This window comes from Gadus morhua, chromosome 19 (assembly GCF_902167405.1).
Source record: "Gadus morhua chromosome 19, gadMor3.0, whole genome shotgun sequence".
Lineage (NCBI taxonomy): Eukaryota > Metazoa > Chordata > Actinopteri > Gadiformes > Gadidae > Gadus > Gadus morhua.
The window spans coordinates 8,625,218-8,652,399 of NC_044066.1; the positions used below are offsets into that span (position 1 = coordinate 8,625,218).

Here is a 27,182-nt window from a genome sequence, read left to right on the forward strand (position 1 = left end):
TAGATTTGCAAAATCACCACCGCTTTATTTATTTTCTTTAATAAGCTCTTTTTAAACAAGGAAAGGGGCAAGTAATGACCAAAAATATCTGTAAAGGATGAAGATCTGATAGAATAGACCGCTGGAACAGCTCTAGAAAGCGCTGGTCCAATGATAAAATGAAATATGCATCTCGAAAGTACAAAAAAAATATATAGACAGGGCGACATTTTGGTGCAGGTACAATAAAGTAGCATCTCGGACCTCAGCAGTAAGGGTTAAAAGAGGCGAAAAAACACAGCCAAAACAAACTGAAATCTGTTCAATCTGTGCACACATCAGTGACCTTGTATTTTTTTCATTTTAAAACACCCACTTTTAACTAGTGATACAATATCCCAAAAAAAAGAGCATGTTTTATAACCTCCCCTTACTGACAAAAAGGTTGACTTTACAGTGGAGTATGGCATTTACAGATATACCAGTGAAACATTTGTCATGAAGGATAAATCATTTTTTTGTAGTGTCTTGGATGACTTTTATACTAAGCAGTAACATTAATAACCAGTAATGACGTTGGCAAAGCGAGGCTCAAAATGAGCATCCTTTACAAAAAAAACAATATAAAAATGAATAAATGATGCAAACGGATTCACATTTTCCAAAGAGAACAGACACTTCAAAAATTCCTTCGTAGTCCACTGGAATCGCAGTGCTCACAAAAAGCTTTAGCCAAGATCATACAGAAAGTCAACAAGCAACACTAAACGTCTCTCCCTATTATGATCAACTGTTAAAAATGAAAACTATAGGTATATATATTTTGGACCATGGTTGTGATTATAGTTGGACTGCATTTATTGCTAGTGCCACTTGGAGCGACCAGAAGCTAAATGATCAAATTTCAGTTGTTTCAAGATGACCTGAATTCCCACAAGATCTGGTTTCTACTGGAATTACAGAGCATCCGTCTGAGGAACCCTAAAAAAGGAAAATGCTAACCCTCATCTTGGGACCAAAAGGAAAATATAATGCATTTAATACACTCCTCGTAACAGAGGTTCAAACTCATTACAACCCAAACAGAAAGGTGACAACAAAGCAAACATTTCCATTATCTTTAGTTGGAAAGCCGGGTGAGGGTTGGGGTGTGCGGTCAACATCCATTAGAAATGTGGGTCAATGTGTGTATTAACCGATGTAAGTCGCATTGGATAAAAGCGTCAGCTAAATGCCCTAATTGTAATTGTCAATGTTGTACCCCACCTAATCCCCTCCCCCACCCAGAACTACAGAGCAAGCACAGAGATTTGAGAGTGGATAGAAATCCACACGCTGTCGCATCATGTACACCGGCTTCTCGTCAGTCTTTTTTTCTTTTCTTTAAATGGTTTGCAAAGTCCCGAATGAGAGTCCTGTTAGTTTGCATACGTCCAGCCGGTCATGCACACGCTGAATCGATGCCAGTGACGATCCCATGGAAGTAATATGATTGCGCCGAAATGTCCGCTAGATTTTGCAGTTGTTTTTTTTGTGTATTTTTTTTTTGCTTCGGTATACATTAAGAGCAAGCAACAAATTAGAAAATAATTATGCAAATATCACGTTCCCTGGAGGAAAACCAAAAAGTTTTTCTACCAATTTTATGCAGTTCTGTCGGTTTTTACTCGCCAAGTGACGTTGTCGAGGTTCACTTCACTTGGGCCATGAGGACACACATGATCAAAAACTTCGGTTAAGATTTATTTTATTTCTGAAGAACAAGTCCTTGAGTGAGACAAACAGGTGACATGAAAGAAAGAAAAAAAATCCAACTCCATAATTGCTAAAAAGGGTCAAAAGGAAATTAATATGCAAGGTGTCCCTCTGCTTCGACCGTGTTGTTTCTTGAAAACATCCGACAGACTCGGGGGTCCGGCGGATGACGCGTGCCGGGCGAGTCTGTCCGGAGGGCAAAGTCCACTTAAAAAGACTACGGTTTGGCAAGACGGCTCGCAGAACAAAAGAAACGTGTTAATAATCTGTGTGGTGCCTTTCCCCCGCCACCGCCAACCCCCTCCCCGACTTTATAGAAAGCTAACATAAAAACAAACACATCCTCTCCGTTCCATTAGGCTCCTCTCCGAGAGAGCAGCGAGCGAGGACAGAAAGGAAAACACAGGACATCAGCGTTAATAAATAAAAGATTTTGGGAGGAGGTCTGCATCGAAGAGTGTCTATTGTGTCTGTATACATTTATATATATATATAATCATATATCTCTATACGTTTGGTGGAGTTATATGTGTCCCGTGTCAAGACAGTTTTTTGTAGGGGGGGGGGGGTTGGTTTCCCGTCAGCATGTGTGGCCTCTGCAGCACCCACACCCATCCCCTTGCCGAAGGGAGGTGGGGTGGGGTGGGGGGGGGAGTAGCGAGGTTGGGGGGGGGTGATGGAGGAGCGGGCTTGGTTTACAGGGAGGGGGTTTCGTCGGGCAGGACGTTGTGGGGGGAGCTGGGAGGACCCCGGCTAGGCCTTTCCCTCCTCTGCCTTGGCGGCTGGTGGTTTGATGGCCCCGGTGCGCGGTGGTGGTGGCGGCGGCGGTGCTGGTTTGGCCTGGCCTGCCGAGGAGGGGGGGGAGAGGGGGTCTTGGAGCCTGCTGGTGGGCCCACCGGCCGGCGGGGCTGGGTCCTGCCCTAGGGCCGGGCGTGGGGTCTCCCCCACGGGCTTACTCTGCTCCAGGAGGGAGAGGCAAGTGGGCTACTGTTAGGACCCGAGCAACAGAACAGGCAGTTCAAGGGACCGGTCAGTGTAGGCAGAAGGGGGGGGGTGGGGTGCAACAAGGGGGGGCAAAGTAAAGGCTAAGTAAAACAAGTGGCAATTAACATTAGCAGATATAAAGGACATCCTTATCACTACATTCTTGTTAGGTTAATCCTCATTGTTATTTTACTGTATCCTGACCACAACTATACTACCTTAAAATAGTATAAGAAAGGCTGATAGTAATTGAACCCACTTTAATGGATTTATGGTCATAATAAGCCACAAATAAAAACAGACTGGACAAATTAAAAACTACCTTCATATTAATGTTTTTTTTCTACATAACACTTAAGATCAACAGTCAGAGGACACAGTGCATGTTTAAACCAGGACAAGGTCAGAGGAGGCACGGGGGGAGAGGCCCCGGAGAGAGAGTAGAAGAGAGTAATGGATTAAATCTAGTTACCTATATTTACATGGGGTGGCTCACCTTCACGCAGTCCTCGGGCCCCTTCATCTGGGGCTCGGGGGCCGAGGACGCCGTGGGGTGGGGGGGCTCGCGGCCGGGGTTGGGGTACGGGGGGGAGCGGACCATCACAGGCTTGTTGACCTGCATGACGGGCCGCTGGATGGGGGTGGGGAAGGGGCCGGTGGTGGGGGGCCGCATGTGCATCACCATGCTGCCCTGGGGAGGGGCCACCTGACAGGGGGGGGGGGGGGGGAGGGCAGAAGGATTAGATGGGGACGGGGAGGAGGGTTGTTGAACAGGGCGTGGTCAGACTACCAGCTCGACCTTTATGAGCTCTGGCGTAGGCGTCTGGCGCCGCCTCCAGACAGACAGACGGACAGACTTCCAGCAGACCTGGTGTCACCAGCGTTCCTCCAGCAGGTGTGTGTGTGGCGGGTGTGACTGCACAGAGTAGCGCCCTAGGGGAGCACCATGTAGGCACGGTCAAGAAACCACTAAGCTGGCTTCTACCGACGCGTGGTTCCGCCGCTCTGATTGGCTGTCGGTCTGTCCTACTGCGTCCAGAGGCGTTTGCGCCTGCACCCATTGACAACGCGGCTTGAAAATAAATAAATAACACCAGCAAGAGGACCCGGACTATATTATGCATTTGTGAAATGATCTAGCGACGTCAGGCTACAGACGTTTATCTCTGGAGAGTGGGCCCACAGAAAAACAGTGTGTTGTAGTGCGCTTTACCTGTTGGGTGTAGTGTGGAGGCAGCTGGCCCCCGGGGCCCGACGGCTTCCCACTGGGGCTGGCAGACCCCGGCCTGGGAAGAGACGGGAGAGAAAATAAACACCTGTGGACGCGTCAGCGAGGGCGGGCCAATGGGGAAACCAACAGCGCGGCCACGGGTATTTCTGAATGATCCGCTGAGCTAGTGAGGAGGTAGAAACGTCTCGTGTCCATGCCTTGCCCACCTGTAGGACCCTCCAGGCAGGCCCGGGGAGTGGCTGGGCTTGTCGGCGTACTGGAAGCCCTTCATCTCCATCTGGGAGGGCTGAGAGAGGGGGAGAGGGATGGAGAGAGGGGGGGAGGGAGGGCGAGGCAAAGGGGAGACGGCGTTACGACACAGCCAACGGAGAATACACCGAAGGACAAACCCTGAGCGTCACGTTAATGATAGGAAAGTGATTATCCGAGACCACTGTGCTGCAGCCAGTCAGGCCACCGTCCCCGTCTGCAGTTGCCTCTATTTCTTTGTACAGTTTCGATTTTTTTATGGACTTTTTGTTTGCTCTTTAACCACTTTGGCTATTTTAAGACCCGTCACGAATCAAGCCGCCGGTGACGTCACATGCACAAGCGTCCGTGGAAACGGATAGAATCTAGTCCCGCGTCACAAGCACAGACCAGGGGCCATCTCTCTCCATCATAGGTCTGGGTGGACACGCCCATTTGCGTGAGGTCCCCAACGGGTCTGTGGTGAAGGGCCTCGGGACGGGGCTCACCTCTCTCTGCTGGGAGCCGGGGGGCATCATGCGCCGCGGGGCGCCCACCGACAGGTTCTGGCCCTGCTGCAGCTGGATGGACTGGGGCAGGATGAGGTGCTGCTGGGCCGAGCCGTAGCGCAGCTGGGAGCCCGGCAGGGGCATGGCCACCTGGGGGGAGGGAGGAGGAGGGGGGGGAGGGTCAAACCGTTTCCATGGTGACGGGGACACATGGCTGCATGCCTTAACGAGTGCATGTTAATGGTGGGAGCCCATGGGACTGTCCAATCATTTGAGGGCACCAATCATTTGCCCCGATGAATGGGCTGAAATAAGGTTGATGGTGTCAAAATGGCTGACTAGCCTATAGCCGAATCTACGTTTTGTTCTGAATAACGTGAAAAGGGGACGCTTTATTCCCATTGACTGTATTTGTATGCACACAACATTTTGAAGATATATATACACACACATCAGCCAATCCGTATTAGCAAAGACTTTGTTCCAGCGGTGCAACCCTGACTGAAGGCCTTTTGGGGGGGGCGCTCACCTGGATGAGCTGGGAGTCCATGAGCTGGGAGGAGCCCATGCCGGGGCCCTGGTTCATCTGGTTGTCGTAGACCATGGGCTGGCTGCCGTTCATGGGCTGGTAGTGGGAGCCCGACTGGGACTTGACCATGTCCGAGGGCTGCATGCCGGGGAACGGGGAGTAGGGGCCCTTGAGCTGGCCGCCCCCGGACAGCACCAGGGGGCTGGGCTGGGAGAGGTTGGGGTGCATGTACACCTGGGACCTGTGGGCGGGGAGAGGAGGAGGAGGACTGGTTCAACACTAATCCTGGATGTAGCGGTCCTACTATGTTACAGGCGGCCAGCACAGAGCCTGAAAGCAGAGCCTCAACGGGGCAGAGGTCAGCCTGGTCCACGGTGTCCTTACGGAGACGTTCTACTGAAAAGAAACTCCTTTGTGCAAGTGGACGCAGCTTACAGAAGGGGATCTTTCTGAGTCTTCCTACAGTGGCCCGTGTACACAGCGTTGTACGTACTAGTTGGCCTTTATCAGCCAATCGCCCGCTAACAGATCTCTGCCTCGAGCAACGCGATTGGTCAAAACAAATGAGTGATTTTTTGTTATAAAGAAATCTGTTCTTAATAAGTTGTTATCGTGCTTTAGGTTGTACAGGACCCCCTAGAGAATGAGATGGGTCCATCAAGGGGTTATGACTAATAAAGAAATTTGAAAAAAAAATCTAAGAGAGTAGCCACGTTGGCCGCCTTGGTCTCACCTGAACGGGGGGATAGAGTTGAACATCTCCTGGGACTGGGAGACCGGGAGGCCCCCACGGAGCCCCAGCTGGGCCTGGGCCTGCAGGGAGTTGTGCAGGGAGATGGGGATCTGCTGGGCCTGTTGGGCCTGCTGCAACAGAACGGTTGACCCGGTTACCATCGCCGCTGGTGTCAGGAGCGACCCCCTCCCAGTAAGAGGCCAGAGCCAACGGCCGCCCGGCTATTTTGTAGAATATTACACTTGAAGGACGGGATGTCGTTGAAATTATTTAAATCACTGTCGATCAGCATAGAATAAAGACACTCCAAGGTAACATCAAGCTTGCACATCACAATGTCACCTTGCTTGTGCACGCATACAGTATCCACAAAGACATTTTCGCTCCGGTCGTACTTGGGACACATTTTTTTTTTGTCCCATATTTTTCATCAAGTAATACAAAAGGTTGGCTGTGCACACGGTAACATTCGACACACATTCTGGACGGACGGACGGAAACTTGCCTTGTAGCCCTGATGTAGGACGTGTGTAGGGCGGGGCTGTACCTGCTGGTAGCTCTGCTGCTGGGCCATGGAAGGGGGTAGCAGGCGCGGCTGGCTGGGGAACCCATGACCGTCCAGGTACAGAGGGGGGATGTGGTTACCTGGAGGGGGGGGGGGGGGGGGGGGGGGGCAGGGACAGCGGGGTAAGGGCTCAGTTCGACTGCAACCAGCACTTTAACCCGTTAAGTACACGCCGTATCTTTAAAGGGTTACACAGGGCTGGAAGAGATCGGATTACATGCCGATAAAACTAATTAACTATCACAGATTAGAGGGTAAATAAAAGCACGTCGTTAAAAACATACTTTTATTTTAACTGTGACAATTAACAACTGTGAGGAGAAAAAAATCCAACTAAAAAGCAGCCATAAACAGCAATTCATATAAATAAACAACTGCAATGCAATGCAATGATGAACAGGCAGGGGGCAGTGTACCCTGCAGGGACATGGAGGGAGCCACGGAGGCCACCGGCATGGGGGGCATGGAGACGCCCCCGAAGGAGCTGTAGCTGACGCTGGAGGAGCAGGGGGGCTGGGAGCCCGACACGCCCCCCACGGGGGAGCCCTGCTCCGGGAGCGACTGGGAGTTCTCCCACGCCTTGCGGGCCGACTCCATCTGGGGAAAAACAGAATTTAAAATGTTTTAAGAGCCATCAAATGCCTCACTCAACCCTTCAGTGACACCGCCCTTACGGGATAAAAGCAGGGGCCACACACACACACACACACAATCTGGCATAATTCATTTCTCTAACCAGTGCTGAGGCCTTCCCTATGAAAGGATCTGGGACAGTCTACTTGTAGAGTTCTTTGGGCTACTGGACTGCTCAATAATCAACTCCCGGTAATGCACATGTTCTGAGGCAAGCCTCGGCGTACCTTGAGTGTGAGGTCGGCGCTGGGGAAGGACATGGTGTTGAGGTTCATGCCTGGCTGCAGGTGGTTGGAGCGCAGCATGGGTATGCCCTGGTTCAGAGCCGGCTGAGGGACAACGACGACAACGACGGGTTAGTACAACGGCTGTGGCTCCATTCAAACGGTTCAGGCAACGGGGCAAATTAGCATGACGTCTGTCTTCCCCGTTCGCCATTTCAAACCACTGCAAGCTTCATCTTGTCCGCCCTCAGATTCAAGACCATTACAAAATCTTGAGATTTAGAGCCATCACTTTAGATCCACTGGATCTAAACTTAAAAGCCTTTTCGATTCATCTCGCGTCAAGATGTTGGCGAGGCGGCTCCAAGCTACGGGCGAGCCGGCGGCGGCGGTCCGCTTACGTTGGTGTTGAGCGGGTCCTGCAGCTTGGCGACGGGGCTGGACACGGCCACGGCGGCCGAACACGGTGGCAGGCTGAAGTCAGAGTCCTTGGCGCTCACGCCGAACTCGATGGGCGGGCCGGGCAGCCCCGGGTCGCCGTGGAGGTCCACGCCGTTGACGGGCGCGCTGATGGGCCCGCCCACGCCCTCCAGCCGCTCCGACGCCTCGGGGCCCTTGCCGCGGTGCTTCAGGGAGCGCTCGTTGCCGATGGGGCCGGGCTTGTGCTGCTCCTTGCTCTGCTCCGGCCCGGCGTCCGAGTCCTGGAGGGCACCAGGCCACACGGGAGTCCGTTTAGAGGGCCGTTCATCACACAGAGGCGCTCTACACGGCGCTACTACCACTGTCTGAGGTGCGTTATACAGGACGGCGGTGAGTCAAGGGTTAGACAAGAAGAAGGTGGCAGACACAATACATGTAAAAAACAAAATGGAACAATTCACGGTGGGAGATATTCTGTAGGTAATCAACCGATGCTAATGCGGTACCAATGTCAGCGCAATCATGCCAGTGATTACGAGCGCAGACCGTTTTGAGTGCCTGCGATGCATTGTGTGGAATTAAAACCAATGCACGTCATCAAGACAGGCCTTACGTCTGGAAAAGTCATGGGAAATGAGCTGTAGGTACAGCTCAGAGTTCTGGGTTTTGTTGTGGGTGCTTTAGGTGTAGCTCAGAGTTCTGGGTTATGTTGTGGGTGCTTTAGGTGTAGCTCAGAGTTCTGGGTTTTGTTGTGGGTGCTTTAGGTGTAGCTCAGAGTTCTGGGTTATGTTGTGGGTGCTTTAGGTGTAGCTCAGAGTTCTGGGTTATGTTGTGGGTGCTTTAGGTGTAGCTCAGAGTTCTGGGTTATGTTGTGGGTGCTTTAGGTTTAGCTCAGAGTTCTGGGTTATGTTATGGGTGCTTTAGGTTTAGCTCAGAGTTCTGGGTTATGTTGTGGGTGCTTTAGGTGTAGCTCAGAGTTCTGGGTTATGTTGTGGGTGCTTTAGGTGTAGCTCAGAGTTCTGGGTTATGTTGTGGGTGCTTTAGGTTTAGCTCAGAGTTCTGGGTTATGTTGTGGGTGCTTTAGGTGTAGCTCAGAGTTCTGGGTTATGTTGTGGGTGCTTTAGGTGTAGCTCAGAGTTCTGGGTTATGTTGTGGGTGCTTTAGGTGTAGCTCAGAGTTCTGGGTTATGTTATGCGTGCTTTAGGTGTAGCTCAGAGTTCCGCAGTTATGTTGTGGGTGCTTTAGGTGTAGCTCAGAGTTCCGCAGTTATGTTGTGGGTGCTTTAGGTGTAGTTCAGAGTTCTGGGTTCTGGGTTTACCTCAGAGTTGGGCTCGCTGCCCGTGTAGGACACTTGTTTGGTCCAGGAGTCTCCTCCTGAAGACTGCACTGACAGAGCTACAGGAGGAAAGGGGCAAACGCAATGCAAACATTGGGGTTAATTAAAATATAGGAAGGAGGAAATACTGTACAATGGCTTATCACATCCAGTCTTAAAGTGTTAGAAAAGGGCTAAAACGACATTGGAAACTAAAAAACTAACCCTATTAATCTAGGATGCCTTTACTTATTATTTTCTAAATCTAGATTCATTCTTAAAATGGCACAAATACCAAGCCAAAAAATGTTTTCCTGGGTCGACATGCACACACACACACACACACACACACACACAGACATGCCCTTACCTGAATTGTTGGTCTCCCAGATCTCCGTGCCGAGGTTGTTGGACGACAGAGAGTCCTCCTGCTGCTCCATGCCCATGCCCCCCTGCTTCTTGGCGAAGCGGGGGGGCATCTTGGAGGCCAGCGGTCGGCTCTTGAGTGGAACCTAAAGAAGCCGGAGAAGATTGACCATCAACACTCGTCACACTCATACTTCATTATCCTATGTGTGACACGTGGGTACCAAAGAACAGGACCTTATTCAACGAGACCATTGCAATAGAGGCACTGCATGTCAATGCAGAGATCGCCCCTCCAAACCAATGGGTTTGACTAGACGTGGATGTGGGAATAGGTGGTCCCCTAATGTATGATGAGGACTTACGGCGGCCTGCTCCTTCCTCCTGCGGTCGTCGTCCTGGGGGCGTCGCTGCTTCTTAGACAGGGCGTCCTGGTACGAGTCCGAGCCCTGGCCTTCACTCTCAACTGTGAAAGGAAAACCAATTCATGTGTATGCTCGAATCCGGGATTTGATTACATATGACCAATTACTGAGCATGGGTTTGCATCTACTGTTTCACTTGTCAAAGTGACCATGCATGCACTTTTCCTGTCATGGTCCTCTGTGTGCTCTTTTCATGTGCCAGGGCAGCAAAGGGCAGAATAAACACCCGTGACTGTATCACACATTGACCGTGGGCCACGAGCCCTGGTGCACAAGAGCAGCAGACCCATCATTTGGGTTTGTCATACGATAAATCGCTTAGGTAAAAACATACAATATTTTAAAAAAGCATATTTTGGGAGGAAGCACCTGGGAGGAACTTACTCGGGTAGCTGTTGAGGTCGTACTGGGACAGCGGCTCCACCATGTCGGATTTCCCCGAGCCCTGCTTGAGCTCCTTGTCTAGCTTCTTCCCAGAGGGGTCGCTGGGCTCTCTGTCGTCGGGCTGATCCACGTAGGCCTCGGGGCTCCTGCTGCAGAGAGAGAGCGCAACGGAGGGAGGGGAACGGACCGGTTAGGCTGGAAGCTGGCACGCGGTGTACTGCGGTTTGACAAACCGTTTCACAGCGGTTAAAAGAAAGGCAACTTGGGTGTGTGATCAAGTTTCGTCAGTTAAAATGGCAAAAAAAAAAACACTTCTGCTTAGCAAGAGGATGAAGGACACACATGACATTAGCAACCACAGCTATGGATATTTTTCCATATATAGAAGACCAGATTTGTCACGAAAGATTTTTGTGAAAAGTATCATCTCTGAATATATTGCCTCTTGCTTCACAACGGCTCAAGTAGTGAACTGTACCGTCAGCAATAACACCCGAGTGATACTTTAACTTCAAGCAGGATGTTATACCGCCATCCCTCTGCATCGAGGTCACCTTGAAGAGGCGCACTACGCAACACGCCAAAGCCGTTATTAGAGTCGAATCTGATAGGAACGGCCAAGGCATCTGTCCGAATATCCGTCCCGAGTCGACTTTCTCGGATCTCCCCCTCCTTCTCCGAGGTCCTGAATCTCCCTAGGGGGCGGCTCTAAGGGACGCTGAGGGCCCCCCCCGACACCACTCACCTCTTACAGGGAGCCCCGCCGTTCTGCCAGCTGTCGGCCCTGCCCGACGGCGCCTTGCCGCCCTCCAGCAGCGCCGGCTCCCCCTTGCGGTTCTGCCGCTCCACCAGGGGCCGCTGGCTGGAGAAGCTCCTTTTGGACATCTCCCGCTTCTCCCCGGCGTCGCCGTGCTCCGAGGGGCCGTCGCCGTGCCCCTGCTGGAGCCCGCCCCCTCCTCCTCGCTTCTCCCTCCAGTCCCCGAAGTCGCTGTTCTCCGAGCCCGACTCCCACTCCTCGGCCTGGCCCCCGTGCTGCGCGGGGTAGTGCGCGGCGGGCCAGCCCTCCTCGCCGGCCGCCTTGGGGCGGTTGGGCCAGGGGTTGGCGAAGCCCCCCTCGCCACCGCCGCCGTTGGCGTACTGCTCGCTGTTCCACTGGCCCGAGCCGGGCTCATTCTCCTGCCGCAGGCGGCGGAAGCGCGGGGGCTTGTCCTGGCGCGGCGGCCGGCGCCGCCTCAGCGCCTGCCGGTCGGCGCTCTCGCCGTCCGGGTAGTACTCGCCGTCGCGCTCCTCGCCGCCGTTCTCGGCGAACGGAACCGAGAACTTGGGCGGGTATTTGAGGGCCTCGCGCTCCGCGGCGGGGGCCTGCCGGCGCGGGTAGGGCGCGTCGGCGGCGGCGGGGCCGTAGCCGTTCTCCTGCATGGGGCCCCCGGCGCCAGTGTACTGGGCACCGCGGCCCCTCCAGGTCGAGATGTCCCTGGGGCCCCCAAAGCCTCTGCTGTATCCACCACCACCTCCACCACCTCCTCCACCTCCTCCGCTGCCGCCGCCGGTGGGTGCGGGGGCGGCGTTCATCCTGGGGGGCAGCGTGCGGCTCACGAAGCCCCCGCGGCCGGCCTTGGCCTTCTCCTTGGCGTCGATGGCCGCCTGGTCCTCGGCGTACGTCTTGTTGGACCTCCAGGAGTCCCGGTCCGCCTTGCGGACCCCCTCGGCGGGCTCCACGTACCCCTCGCCGTTCTCGGACCCCTTCTGGCGACGCCGCTTGGGCAGCTCTTCGTACTCCGAGGTCTCGCTCAGGGTCTCGCTGACGTTGCGTCGGCGGGGCTTGCCCCTCTGGATGTCCTCCACTTGGACAAAGTCTCTGGGCGGGCCCCTGCCGCGGCTCACGCCACGACCCCCGGCACCGCCGCCGCTGATGCTGCTAACACTGCTGTTGCTGTTGTTCTTCCCGTAGCCACCGCGAAGGTTCTCTCCCCCTTTAGCCCCCCGGCCTCCTCCTCCTCCTCCTCTTTCCCCGCCTCCTCTCTCCCTGTCTCCGCCCACTCCTCCTCGTCCACCTCCGCTCGAGTTAAACTCCCGAAATCCTCGGCCCCGCCCTCGACCCGTCCCCCTGGCCCCGGCGAAGGCCTGCTCCTCGTCGATGAAGATCCAGTTGTTGCGACGGGGGGCCTGGGAGTCGCGGGCCTCCGTCTCGTCCCTGGCGAACTGGCTGCTCTTGGTGCCCGTGTCCCAGCCGCCGCCCTCCTTGGGAGCGTCCTCCGTCTGGGTGCTGATGGCCCTCTCCGGCTTGGCGGCGGCGGGCAGAGGCTGATGCTGCTGCTGCTTCTCCTCCGCGTGCTGCTGCTGCTGCTGCTGCTTCTCGACGGCGGGCGAGGCAGCGCGCCGGCTGCTGATGGGCTGGCTGTCCTTCTTCAGGTCGTAGACGTTGGTGAGCACCTCCTTCTCCAGGCGGTACGGCGGCACCATCTTCTCCTCGGGCTCGGGCCGGGGCTTCTCGTTCTCCTTGTCCTCCACCTTGAGCGCCTTCAGCACGGGCTTCTTGATGGGGCCGGTCCTGCGGACCAGGGTGCGCCCGCCGCCCTCGGGGGGCTGGCTGGGCCCGCCGCTGGGGGCGGCGTCGGCCCACTGGTCTGGGCCGCCGGCGGAGCCTCCGTCCTTAGCCTGGCCGCCGCCGTCTCTCCTCCAACTGTCCTTGGAGCCTTGGTCGAAGGCCTCGTCGCGCGGGTCCGGGCCGTCCTTTGAGTGCTTCTCTCTGGGGTCGTGCTTGTGGTAGTCGCCGTCCGAGCGCTGGCCGTGGCCCTGGGCCGTGGTGAGCAGGCCCTGGTCGTGGCGCTGGTGCTCCCCCCGGTCGGGGGCCCGGGGGTTCTGGTGGTAGCTCTGGTGAGGGAGGTCCTCGGCGGGGGGCTCCAGGCACTCGTTGGCCCTCTCTTCGTAAGCGCTCTGCTGGGGGCAGCCGAGGTCTCCTCTGGTGGTAGGGGGGGAGGGGGGGGGGGGCGAAGACGAGAGATAAAGCGATCAGAAGTGTAACGTTACCATGCGCGTTTCTGCTAAAAGTTCCAAATACAGGGCAGGGTGGAGCGTTTCACTTCATGCTGTTGTACCGCAAGCATTACGCCTTTCACACATGAAAGACGTAAAACCGCCGGATTACGTATATTTTCCTGTCAACGGCGGCAATTTCCGTTCTGCCCACAAGACATGCCGTTTCACCTTTAACGGAACGCCACCGTCGTGATGTTGAAGTCCACCTTTCTCATTTCCCCGAGGATACGCGTTACCTTTGTGCCTGGATCACTGCGGTTTGAAATCACGGTGGGTCTGCCCAATTCGCTAGTTTCGCTAATCCTTTTGATTAAGCGTGCGCCGTCACAACCTTCTTTGAGTGCGTCGTGATTGGCTCACGGGGTTCAACAGCAGAGCGGCGAACGGCGGCGACTCGTGCAACGCGTGTGCGATCGCGCCGATAATGCCGCTGCATAGCTCACGCGTAAGGTGCAGGGAATTTGGTGGAACGGATTGGCTGGCATTTCCACGCCGGCGATCATCACCTACACCGCTCGCCGCTAAATGATCAGCACGAGCTGCGCGTTGTGAAAGAGGCGTGCGATATTACGTTATTCAGGACTCGCACTCACCGGTCGTCTGGCCGGCCGCCCTCCGAGCTCTCGTGCTGTCTCTGGTAGGGCGGCGTGAAGCTCCGCAGGGGGTAGCCGTCCTGGTTCCACATGGGGTAGGGCTCGGTGGACGGAGCCCTCCTCTCCTGGTGCATGCTGGGATGGCAGCCGTCGTCAGAGCCGGGACTGTTGAGGTGGTCTGGATGAAGCATGGGCTTCATCATTCCTAGAGCAGGAGAAAAAAAAAACTAAAAACTTTAGGCTATGTTGCACAACTGTTTTGTCATTTGGAAGTATTATATACTTTCGGAATACAAGAATTAAGGAATGAAATATATCCTATTTTGTTTATTATTTTAAAACATTAAACATTTTTAAATGTTCATCAGAAATCATCATTTTCTATTCAAGCTTGTGAAATCGATTTGTTCATCTCAACAACAATAACCACGCTCCTGCTTTCCTATGTCTTCCATCCTTGAAATAACTTTCCCAAAAGAGAAAGCAATGGCTGAGGCGACCGCCAGACCACCCCGTCCACCCATGTCTTCCACCAACAAGAGGCAGGAACCCGATGGGTCAGTGCCTACCTGAAGAGTGGACAGAGTTGGGGTAGTAGTCCACAGGGGACCGGCCCGGGGCCATGCGGGGGTCCATGAACGGGGGCATCATCATCCAGCGGGGGTCGAAGCCCAGCACATGGGAGGGGTAGTAGCCGCGCTGGGGGTGGCTGGAGCCAGAGCTGGCCGAGTGGCTCGACTGCCAGTGCTGCATCTTGTACACTTGCTCCTGCAGAAGAAAGACACACACACATCAGGACACACGACACAAGGAAAGGATTGTCTGTAATGTTGGGCCTTCAGCTTCAACATATTACAAATCCTAAAATGTAAACGTCCGCAAAAAAACAACGAAAGAAATAAAAACAAAAAGCTGGCCAGGTCAGTGTGAGTGAATAGCTGTATTATTTATGGAATAATACCAATACTATCATTTAATTGGGGCTATACCGACTGGATGGATTCCCCTGCACATACCAGCTCTATCAGCCCCGAGCAGGACTTTTCCCGTGCTCCACAGAGATATTCATGCTGGTGTAAGCAAATTATCTCACAAGCAATCTGCTTACATTTCTGAACATCTCGACAGCTTTCAATAATTCAAAAGCTCTGGGGGTATAAAAAAATATAAAAGAATCTGGCAGTTGCAGGCCTGAAATAAGTCAGTCCAATGATACTTTGAGTCCTGAATCATATGATTGGATAGCTAACCGGTCTGTCGTCCTCCCTAATTAATCAGCAACCTGTGTGTACTCATCATTGTGCATGACCGGAGCATCCATCAAGGCTGAGCCGACCCATCACTAAAGCAAGCGGGCGAGCCACTTGTTTTGGGGGAGTGGCTTTGAAGGGAGGCCATCGGGGAGGGCTGGGATTCTTCTGCTTGGACACTTCCTAAATCTAGCTGGCATTTCCAAATTGCCTACCCCATCTTTTAAGCATGGGATAAGGGCATAAGGGCATGAACTTGAAAGGGGCCGCATTCCCCTTGGTAACCCAGGTCTATTCCTGCGTTCCGACATGACAAATGGAAGCTCCCCCTCGCTTGTGTTTTTCATGCTCCCTCCTTGTTCTCCATTGATCACTGTGACTGATTTTGATACACTGATTTAGCCCCAACACACCAAGTAAAAAAAAGGACTGACCTGCTGTTGTTGCTGTTGCTGCTGCTGTTGTTGTTGTTGTTGCTGCTGTTGCTGCTGTTGTTGCTGTTGTTGTTGGTGCTGCGGCTGTTGTGGCGGAGGGGGCGTGGCCTGCTGCTTCTGGAAGCGGGGCGCGATGGGCTTGGAGGTCTGGCGCCCGGCGCTGCCGTCGCTCTGCGGGGACGTGGGCTCTTGTGCGTCGTCCTCGCTGGCGCGGTAGGCCGGGAAGCAGGGCTCCTCGCGGTACTCGTAGCCGGGGGAGTGGTCCGGGGGGCACTCGCTGGCCTCTGTGGGGAGGGGCCATTCAAAAGAAAATGGGAAATGATGTCATTGTTCTCGCACAGCGAGTACTTTGCTTCCCTTTGGTCCGCAGAGGGGCGTGAATCAGAGTCCTAATCTGGCTCGGTTTGATTTATTGAATAAATAAATAAATGCCCCAAACCCGCTAGACGGTGTTGCCCCCCAACCCCCGTCTCACCTTTCGTGGCGTACTGCCAGCTGTCCGGGTGGGCTTTGCTGGGCTCCCTCTTGGGGGACGCGACGGCGGCGGCGGTGGCGGGCTCCTTGCCCTCGCCGTCCTTGCTGCCGTCGTCGGAGCGCGAGGTCTGGCGCTCCGTCTTGCCGAACTTCTCGTCCAGCCGCTTCAGCTTCTCGGCGCAGGCGGCCAGCCGCTCCTCGCGGTCTCGCCGCTCCTCCTCCTCGCGGCGGCGCCGGGCGCGCTCCACCGCCTCAGACAGATCGGGGGACACGAACTTGGCCCTGGGGGCGGCGGCGGCGGCGGGCTGGGCGGGGTGCAGGTGGTCGTCCTGGTCCTCGAGGGGCTCCGCCGGGTGGGGGGCGGCGGCGGCGGGGCCAGGAGCCGAGCTCTTCTGCGGGGCCTGGAGGGGGGAGAAGTTGGGGGGAAACCTGGTCAGCCCGGTGGGTTCCCTGGTCGCATCGCCCCGCATTGTGTCTTGGAAGTATTCCTTGGTTCACACACGGTTTCTTGCGCTGCCGTGTGTAATTGTAAACAATTGTTTAGTAGTATAAAAAGGTGAACAGGATATTGAAATATGCGAGTTGGGGATACAATTAATTTAAAAAGGTTATGCATTTGGAGCATCCCAATAAAAGGGAGGCTGAACAGTGATCTAATTGGTTGGAATGCAGACCCCGCCACAGCCAGGATTAGGTCATCCATCTTGTCAAGCTTGTGTTCATTAAAATAGTGATTTAAAATGGGAAAACACACACAATGCGTGTGGTTTTGAAGGATTGTCTGCATGAAACGACGACCCTGTAGAACACCGGCATTGTTCGTGTTTAACTTTGACCATTTCTTTTTTTATACAAAACGTTGCCAAGCAGAGAAGGAGACATCCATAACCATGGTAACTGCAAGGTCATTTGTCCTAATTAACAATAGCATCTCACTGTGGAGAGAGCGAGAACACACTGTGGCCCCGTTAGGCTGCTTCTGCCATTCCCCCTCGACAGACACAAACATGGGTAACGCAAGGAGAGACAACATTTATACAGGATCTTTATAAAGCCACTCATGATCATGATACTTTGTTAAGGCCACGCTTAAACCGTAGTGAGGTAAAGACATGAATCCAACGGCCAGTGACTGCGTGCGTGTGTGTACCTGGGTTTCGGCGGGGGAGTATTTTCCGTTGACTTTCCTCTGGGGCTCGGTGTGGTGGAGGTGGTGCTGGGTGTAGATGTCCTCGGCGGCTTCGTGGAGGTAGGCCCCGTCGTTGGAGCTGACGGAGGCCTGCCGGTCACGCTGGTTGGCCCTCTGGCGCTCCCACTCGGCCCTGAAGCGAGGGGCGGCGCGTTCAGTAAGGGGACACACTCGTTGTTTAACTGAGAGCGACGGTTAGGCACCGTGACCCTGGCATAGGGCGGTGCAATTCAACTTATTTCGATCATGATTTCGAATTTTGGGTCAAACAATCTCCAAAGGAATAATCAAGTAGATTATTTTTTAAGTAGATTTATTTTAGCCATTAAATGGTTTATAGAAATTGAAGAAAAACTGGATACACATTTTATTAATATTTTCGATTTGTACATACTTTTTAAATTTCAAAGTTCTGTAACAAAGTTTATATTTGGAGAGAAATGCAGAATAATTGAATCATGTTTGAAACTCAAACTCAAATAATCGGTTCCATAATCCTGATTTCAATATTGACCAAATTAATCGTGATTATGATTTTTGCCATAATCCTAATGCCCCAGCCCTACCCCAGCACACCAACAGAGAACTCAACATTGTCTCTTTTCCACATATAAAAAGGCCCAAATCAAAGTGCCGATTGAGCTTCTATCACGACAGGCGTGTAATCTGTCCAAGTGGCCGTAGTTCGGCAGCTTATGCTGATTAAATTTCGTTTTCCCGGCGTGGTACGAAGAGACTCACCACATCTTGCCCTTCTTATTGCCGCCATGTTCCTCTTCATCGTCACTGAATTTAAGCTTCTCTCCGTAGTCTACCTCTTCGTGAAGTCCTTGGGGGGGGAAAGTTACAAAGTAAATTGGAGGATACATCCCAACTGTATGAACTAGTTACATTGCATTACTTTATGCACGTGTTTGACTGTAATGGCTTGAGCTTCACGGATGACTGCAACGAATGATGGAAACATAATTTTACGAGCAAGAACAAACACCAGACACAAATAACTCCACAGCTCTACAAAAATAACCTCCACAGTAACATCATGAGGTCTTAATCATTTCCCTCGCACGCAAATTGGATCAGCGCGAACCATGTACGCCCACCTTTAAAGAAACTCAATAGAACGAGGAGGAGGGCGGAAACCATTGCTCTGGCCCTGGCTAGCGGTCTAGACACAACCGGTCCTCTCCGTACCTGCCCAGCCGTCCTCACAGTTGACGTCCAGCTCGTCCAGATCCCTCAGGTCCTCGGGGTTGATGATGGCGGGCCGCGGGGGTCTCTCTCCGGGCCGGCGGATGGGCTGGGAAGAGGGGCGAGCGGGGGCTCGTACGAAGCGTGTCTCCCCCCGGCGCACGTCACCGCTGCAGACGGAGAGGAAGAGGAAGGGTTGGACCGGGCTCCAAGCGGACAAGAGTTTAGGAAACTGAACAGGGACGTAAACGTCTCAGGGGTGGGACGTACTTGACGTGCTCTGAAGCGTTGGTGAAGTTCTGGCGGGCGGGCCTGTTGTCGAATCGGGCGGGCGCCGTCACCGCGGCGACGGGGGCGATGTCGACGGCCCCGGGGGTCTCGCGCGTGTCTTTGGAACACATCTGATCAGAGGGGGACGTGAAAACAATCAAGAGGGTTGACATGGCAGACAGGTATTGAGTATTGATTGTTCACAAAATAAATCAGCTCATCAGCTTATACCAGTGTGCGGTTGTTTTACACTTCTTTGACTTGATATACTATTGCACATCACCCGCACCTGAGAATCAAAAGGCTGTGCACAGGGACTTCGTCCTTTTAAGTATTGATAAGGCTTTGAATGCACGCAGTTAAATGCATGCACTTTGAGGCACACAGCAAAATGTTGATTTGGTGCGTTATAAGTTCAAAAACAACACAGATGCTTTTCTTAACGGGCTCAAGGGAGATGGACCCAAAGTGAATGTTGAACGGAGAAAAAGATCATGCCAAGAGAGGAGGGAGCACTCGTTAATTAAACATTGACAACACACTGCATTTAGGGTTACAAAGGGCTCCTCAAAAGCCCCTTCTTTGGACCCTTAGATTCGAGTTTTCGCCGTGCAGACCACTGCGGCACTTACGAAAGCGGGCAGCATGTCGTGGTAGACGGCGTTGGAGGTGTGGTGGAGCTGGTGCTGCAGGGCGGTGGGGACCACCGTCCTCCGCAGGGGCTGGGCGGGGCGCAGGGAGATCTCCTTCGGGTCGGGGACGGCGGGCTGGGCCGGGACCAGCGAGTGGGAGGAGGAGGTGGAGATGCCGGGGGCGATGGCGGAGGAGACGGCGGCGTTGGAGGAGGAGGAGTTGGAGTTGGAGGAGGGGACGGAGGAGGAGGAGGAGGGGGGGGGCGGGGGAGGCGCCGGTCTCAGCCGCGGCAGGGGGCTTGCCCTCGGGGTCGGCTGGCGGACCAAGGGGCGAGGAGGGCTGCAGGTTCCTGCCACCACCCTCCCTCCAGCTCGTCACATCTGGAGGAACGTGGACAAGCATCGGATTCATGAGGAAACAAAGTGGACTTTATCGTGTGCCTTTGCTGGGTAATTGATAACAAAACCAACACAAAATAAACTTCTTTTTTTTTTAATCTAATTTAATTCAGCAGGCACGTTTATCCGGTTTCGGTGAATTCAGGTACATGTGATCGAGCAGCAGGCAGGGGCATCTTGCTCGAGGATACTAAAGCCGACGGGTAATTGACACCAACAACACGGTGCCATCGGGGCTGTGGGTCGGCCGCCCCTAGTCAATACAAGGCCCTGCACTGCTCTGCCATGGATGCTGGGTAAACAGAGCTGGGGACTCACTCTGCGGGCGGAGGCTTGGTCCGGGCCCATACGACGGATCGAAGACGCTTCTTTCCTTGCCAGCCTTGTCCTGTTCCCCAGCGGCCTTCAGCGTGGGAAATTCCTCGTGAGAGAAGGGCTGAAGTCGGTTTAAGACCCTTGAACCTGCAGAGGAAATGTGGACAGAACGCTTAGAAGGTTTGCCTAAAAAGGTGACCAATTAGGGGCCCTAGAGAGAGCACACAGACCCACACCCACACAAAAAGGTGACGTACCATCTAGCTCTTTCGCCTTTCCATTTAGCTGGGCCCATTGCTTCGGTCCACCTGGGTTTGTGCTCTATGGAAATTGAACACATTTTGATTAAGCTCAGCTCAGGAACATTTGTGCTCAACCTGAATTAACCTCATAATGAAATGCAGTAATACAGTGGTAATATTGCAAAGAGGGAACCGATTCAGACTTGGGGAAAACTGACCTCCTGGCTGGCTACTGGCGTGGCCTTCTGAAGATTGGAAACGGACTTCTGTGAAGCCAGCTGCGGCTGCAACTCCGGCAGCTGTGCTGTTAACGCAATAGAACTGGAACCAAAAAAATAATGATATCAGTTGCCTGCAACTCAGAAGAAAAGACAAACACCAAGAGTAAACCTGCCCCCTGTTACTGTTGTCTGTTGCAGCAGTCACTTGTCAAAACAAATTATTTTTCTCGCCTTTTTTCCAAAGACAAAAAGGGACGCAATGATATTAAAAAGGCATCCAATATTCTGTTCTTTGTTGAGCCACTGGTTTCTTCCTATAGGCACTTCACAATCAGTGCACCTTTATACGACCTCTATTCACTAGTTTGATGAAACATCCTCTCTACTCCTAGATCCACACCGGCATCCATTCAATGACTTCAATGATGCCAGTATGAAGATAAAAAGAGAGTCCATATCTGAGTGAATCATCAGGTAGCAGAATGTTTCAGGAACCTTTCCCTTACATCCATCCACTTCTCTGCACCAGAAAACCCCACAATTTTTCAAGGTTGGTGTACTCGGTGGCTACATAAATGGTCTGACTAGTATAATAAAAACAAATAAATGGTCATGTTTTTGCCTATGATGGAAAATGACAATTGAATACAAATTCCTTCTTGGTGGTCTCCTCATCCTCCATGTTTGCTGTATGCCGTCAGTTTTATTTTCCCCTACATTTTTTGCCAAGATCCTACTGCACCAGGGCAAGACCATGGAATGAGTGGCGACCCTGACCCGGCCACGTGATGCATTTGTACAATGTGAGCCACACACACACACACACACACACACACACACACACACACACACACACACACACACACACACACACACACACACACACACACACACACACACACACACACACACACACACACACACACACACACACACACACCTCTTTTGATCCGGTTGTTCCTGCTTGTTTGCCCATCCTGTTCCGTCTTTGGGCACAATAATGACGTTGGGGTCGTTTCCTTTGTTTTCAGACTTCAGGCTCGGCAGGTGAGCGGGTGGGGGCATACGCCGGGCTGCGGCCACTTTGCCAAGACTCTGTAAGCCATGTCGTGGAACTGCCGGGGGCCAATCGCAACGCAGGGAGGGAAGGCAACAGGGAATGAGGTCGGGTCACGAAAAGGAAGCGGTGCACGAGTATAGTAACGTTTGGGGTGGGTGACAGAGGGACAAACGTAACAAGTATTACTGTGCCAGTAGGAACAATCAAAAAGGACACTGGGATATTATAGAATATGTTAAAAATAATAATAATTTGCAATACGCTGAGGAACAGAATTCTATTGGATTGCGGGGTCGTTATCAACAAAACAAACACTGTGACAACGTCACCAGCTTGATGTCTTACCTGCGTTTTTCTGTGTTTCTATTGATTTTCCCTTGTACTTGTCAAATAGACTGAGTGTGGAGTACTTGCTTTTCCCATCCTTGGACTTGGTTATTTGCCCCAAACGATCGGACATTGCGATGTAATGTCATCGAGTATGGAAATTTTTTGTTGCGTCTTTCCCTAGTGCCTTCTGAATCTGTAAGGAAACAAGAGAAAACAAATCAAAACCCATGGACAGCCAAGATATTTCAGGGGCGCCAGCAACGGGCCACAAAGGCTGTGCATCGCGATACAGAACTTAAGGCGTAGAATCTTTGGGTCCCGTGCGTCGAATCTGGGCGTTGAGGTTTATAGAAAGTGATTAGTGCATTTATAGAAAGCAATTTTTACATTATTGTCATGCCAAGGGAGCAAGCTCTTTCCAACATTTGGAGTATGAGAACACTAGATTTCCCGAGTCCACAACCTTTTCCCAACCATCCCTACAGGACAGAACATCCAAGGAACCCGACATGTACAATAACCCGTCCAACTCAGTCACTCAGCTCCGCCACACTGCCTGGCAACATGATGCAGACAAGAACACCCGATCTAACTCACGACTCTTCCCCTCTCTGGACCGACAGGACGTTCGCTCCTCATCATCAGGGTGACAGAACTCTTAGCGCTGCATCACAATAGAACTGGCGGGACAAAAGTATCTTTGCATCAGCACCACCTACACTGACCGTAAGAATTTGCTGTGGAATACCGAGCTGGTTTCCATGACGATTAAGTCTTCTCCGCATGGAACTGCTTGTAAAATTCAATTCATATAATAAACCCATTGTTTACATTGAAAAGAGCCGTGCCGATGCTGATAAAAGAACGATATTAAATTGCCCAATAAATCAGGAATTCCAATCTGCAAACAAAGATTTGGCACTCGGGGTAGGTATTAAGGACAGTATAATAAAAATATGATTGGTGAGATTGTGAAGCAGTAATCCGTCCGACACCTGCCAATCCATTATGCTGGCCGATAAACAGGTGTGCGTGGCATCTCCATTGACCAACACCGTCCCCCACCAATATGTATTGTCAAATCTATATCGAGCAGATTAACAACTTTTCCCTGCACGCCTTGCTAAAGGTCTGGATTTAGCCATGATTTCACAGTAATCCTTTTGGGTCACAATCTCAAAGATTGTTTCCAAAATCCATCAATAATTTCCAGAGGGAGCTGCGATTGCGCTCTTTTATGTATCAAATTTCTGAAGTCAGTGGTGAATATTCATCAACGTCGTGAGCCTAAAAGAACATTATGGGATTGGTGAAATGCGTTGTTGTCAGATAAATCATGTCAGAGATTTCGATTTGGTCCGTTGTTTCTGTGGGAGACACATGATTTCGGCAACATTTATCAGATTGTACACTGGGGGAAAAAGCCTAAAATTATGCCAGCAGTCATAGTTACATGCCTATGGTCCAAATAATTTCTGAAATGTACCATAAATTGTGGTAGAGAAGAGTGGTTCTTAATTGCAACTACATACAAACCACATTTAAGGTTAAAAAATAACATACATTTGCACAGTCAGAGATTACATTAGTGTGTCAGAATATCTTAGAAAAGTAAAAAAATTGCACTCTGCAAGATTATCCCAGGTAAAGAACCAATGGGTTTTACCATCTTAAAAAGGAAAACTTAGGGACATTTTGGAAAATATGTATTATGGCAGTTGACACAAGATGGAACTTTGTTACAGAACCTATAATTTTAAGAAATGTTATCATCTTAAAAAATATAGATAAATAGTTGGTCATTTAGAAAAATATATTACACAGTGGCATGGATTTCGAGCCACTCTTTTAAATTACTTGTACAGTGACTTTAGATTCCTTCCCTCAGATTTATCTTCATCACTGCAGCTATCAATTGTAGCCTACATGAATACTCAACAACCAAACTAAACACAGCCTTTCAGATTGTTTTCATATTCAACCCACAACTTGGGTCAGGGAAGTTAGTGGGAAATAGGGTAATCCCTGGCAAGTTTGAACTGGGTGAACCATCTTAAATATATTGATCTTCTTAATTCATGTTTATCCAAGAACCGGCCTGTGCCTTGGAGCAGAGACAAAAAGCATAGATTGTTGGAACATAGGTAAACAACTAGCTTGCCAGCCATATCTGGTCGAGATTTAATGTTACAAAGGCTATGGGATAGAATTGACTGGTAAATCGATTGGCCAATGATTGGTAAAATGATGATGTATTGACACAGTGAGGCCTATATTACTGTAACCGTTACAAATGCCTCTCCAATTTAACAGCATGTTGGGATCAAATAAAAATGATTTCCAAGCCTAAATGGGGTTAAAATTATTCAAAATGAAACTGTTTTAATGGTGTACTTGCATGGCTGCAAATAACAATTGACATGATAATGTTGCCATTACAGATTGACGTGCAGCCGGTCTGTGCTTCAAAGGCCCGATCAGGGATCCGTGAATGGTCACGATGACCAAGTGCTTACAATTGTATTTAAATGAAAAAGCCAAATTACAAAATATGACATTTCATGATCTTCTCGATTTCTAGGCAAGTGTATAGTTATTTTCCAACTGATCATCACTGATATTTTACAAAGACCACTTACTTCAAAGCCAACCCCATTCGAACAATATCAGCATTGAGCGTTCAATAAATAACGACAGATGCATGTAAACAAGGATTCCTTTAAAAACGAAACGGTTCCCGCAATAAAGGCCGAAACCATCACCCACAAAATTATGATTTCGACCGAAAAAGGGGTTTTGATTCAGCCCAAAAAATACCAAGGGTTGACGCTCACCAAGTTCAAATCAGAGGGACGCCATTGCGGCTCATTGCCTCAGCATGGAAACTTATTAACAAGCATCCTCAAATCGAAATAAAAAGCGATAAGAAAAAAACAATGTGATGAAAAACGTCGGCCGTCCAGCTCGGTTCTGCGGGAGTCTGTCCACCCCAGCAGCCCGCTTGACCTCCCTGAAAGTGGACGATCGTCACGTCAAAACCCCAGCGTTCATCCGAGCTCCATGAAACGGACACCGGGCCAGATGGGCGAGAAAACCAACAAATGGGGGGGACTAGTGTTATGATACCTCGGACGTGAACCGGAGTCCACCACCGGGGTACTGATTAATGGGATCAGTACCCGTTCAGAGATCCTGATTGGAGCGAACATCAACAAGGCCCTAGGACGTTCTGTCCGCCAGCGAGCCTCCGTGGAGGCTCCGGTACTGAGAGAGAAGGGCGATGTAAACAGCTCCGTGTACATGTCACTGTTGCCGTAGGACACAACTATAGCGGCACATATAATGACAGGTAGACAATGGACACCTATAGCTGTGCCATTTGTTTTTTAGTTTCCCGAAAAATACAGAATCGAGTGATTGAGCATCGACCGTAAACGCAGCCTCAGCTTGTTGTACAACTAGGGCAACTGGGTTAAAAGTTCCGGTGTTTTACTGAGCCACGAATCAAACCCGACGGCCGATAATACATCGTTTTTGCAGGACAACTGACCGTTTTATATTCTATTGGAATTGTGGGTATATGTGTAGTACATGCAATGCAAATTATACGTTTATAGGCTTTGAGTGCGTCGGAAGAAGGCGATGGAAAGACAGGACAAGGCGATTAAAAATGGCTGCCGCTCAGAACAAAGCCACAATAAAAAAGAGAAGCCGGAGGAAAGCGAAAAATGTCGGACATTTATACGTTATAACAAATCCATAACTCACCGTTTGGTTGACGTTATAAATTTCCAGATGAATGGTATTGGTGTATATCCACAAAAGTGTAATTCTTAAAAGGATGGATGGCGATTGTACAGCTGTATAGTCGTATGCTCTCTTGTAAACAGCGCTGTTGCTGGGACTAACCCGGCCTAGAAATGAGATTGGGAGTGGAGAGGGTCGCCAGACTGCTTTATCCGTAAAGAAAAACGTAGGCGGACTATACGACGTAAAGTCAGCAATACTGCCCCTAACGGTTGTAGTTCACACAAATGAACATCCAGTCAGTGTGAAGTATTTGGAAATAAAAACACACATGTTAAAGAGATTGCGTTTGAAAATAGTTTCAATCAAATGGCAGGGGAAAAACGCATGCTCTAAAATAAAGCCAAGCACAAGATGGACATGACAGACAATTGTTTTGCTGATTACGGAAATAACATATTCATAGGGCTGCCTTATTTATGTCAAGTATATAATATGTTATCCATTCAGATAAACACATTTAAAGGCAAATGGAAAAATGTATGTATTTCTATTCGATTATTTTACAAACTCTCACATTGTATTAAAAATGTATACTTTGACCAAAGTGAGAGGTCTATGATGCAAGACATACAGTTATGTGTCACATTTTTTCCTCCGCTTCAAGCACATTGAACCAAGATTTCAAAACTACTGAATGTCTTGGATCTGAGCCTAGGAATTTTCAAAGACTCCAGAGGATATCGAGTGGTAGTCATAATCATCAAAATAGACAAGAACTTCAGGTCACAAAGAATATGAGGCTTTGCAGCAGGTCCTTATTTCCTGTAAGCCATCGATGCCTAGGCGATGGCATTTATTGAAGCGATTATTTTTTTACCACCAGGGGTGTTGTTAATGAGGCATTTCAAAGCGTTTCAAAGTCAACCTCGATGTACGACAGATAGGTAGACGTTGTAGACACAACTTGTGATTATACAATTATATCAATTTTGAAATGGGTTGTATGACTAATCAGTCTCATACCTGGAGGTAAAATAGGGACTCTTTCAATTAATTGCAAAACACTCATATAATCACTTAACACTCATACATTAACTCATATATCAACATACATAATAATAAAGATGATTGTTCAACAACGCGATTTCCCTGTTCTCCTCCATCCTTAGGGAGGACTCGAAGAAGAGGAAGGATCAGTTATTTTGAATGTAAACTTAACCGCATACCAGTGCTGTTGTACTGTTGAACATTAACCTCTAGATGGAGCACTTGTTATATTGTATGATGCATCTGCGTAAACTGCTCTATTCTTCATCGGTAAATACACGTTAGTTGATATAATGCCGCACAAAAACTGTTTAACGAAGAGAATCGATTGTGGTACTTTGCTGATGTTTTTAAAACATTCTATTATTTTGTATTTTTGGCAAGACAAAACATCAGTTTGGATAAGGATAACATGAAATATATTATAGGCTTGATGAACACTCAATTAAATAACAGGGCTTATCTA

The 27,182-nt window shown here is 50.7% G+C and overlaps 1 protein-coding gene across 1 annotated transcript; it reads right to left on the reverse strand.

Moving 5' to 3' along the window:
- prrc2b (proline-rich coiled-coil 2B) lies at positions 1-25,870 on the reverse strand. Its single transcript, XM_030341568.1, is given in 32 exon segments — positions 1-2,691; positions 3,215-3,424; positions 3,932-4,004; positions 4,156-4,235; positions 4,687-4,836; positions 5,216-5,456; positions 5,949-6,076; positions 6,496-6,593; positions 6,930-7,110; positions 7,374-7,475; positions 7,772-8,071; positions 9,109-9,185; positions 9,476-9,617; positions 9,837-9,937; positions 10,281-10,429; positions 11,026-13,242; positions 13,913-14,117; positions 14,482-14,680; positions 15,597-15,880; positions 16,072-16,471; positions 17,221-17,392; positions 18,001-18,088; positions 18,454-18,620; positions 18,721-18,851; positions 19,353-19,626; positions 19,628-19,733; positions 20,070-20,213; positions 20,324-20,387; positions 20,527-20,629; positions 21,470-21,644; positions 21,935-22,112; positions 25,688-25,870. Coding segments are annotated over 31 exon segments (7,080 nt in total). The 5' UTR covers positions 22,050-22,112; positions 25,688-25,870; the 3' UTR covers positions 1-2,487.
- Between the last annotated feature and the right edge of the window lie 1,312 nt (positions 25,871-27,182).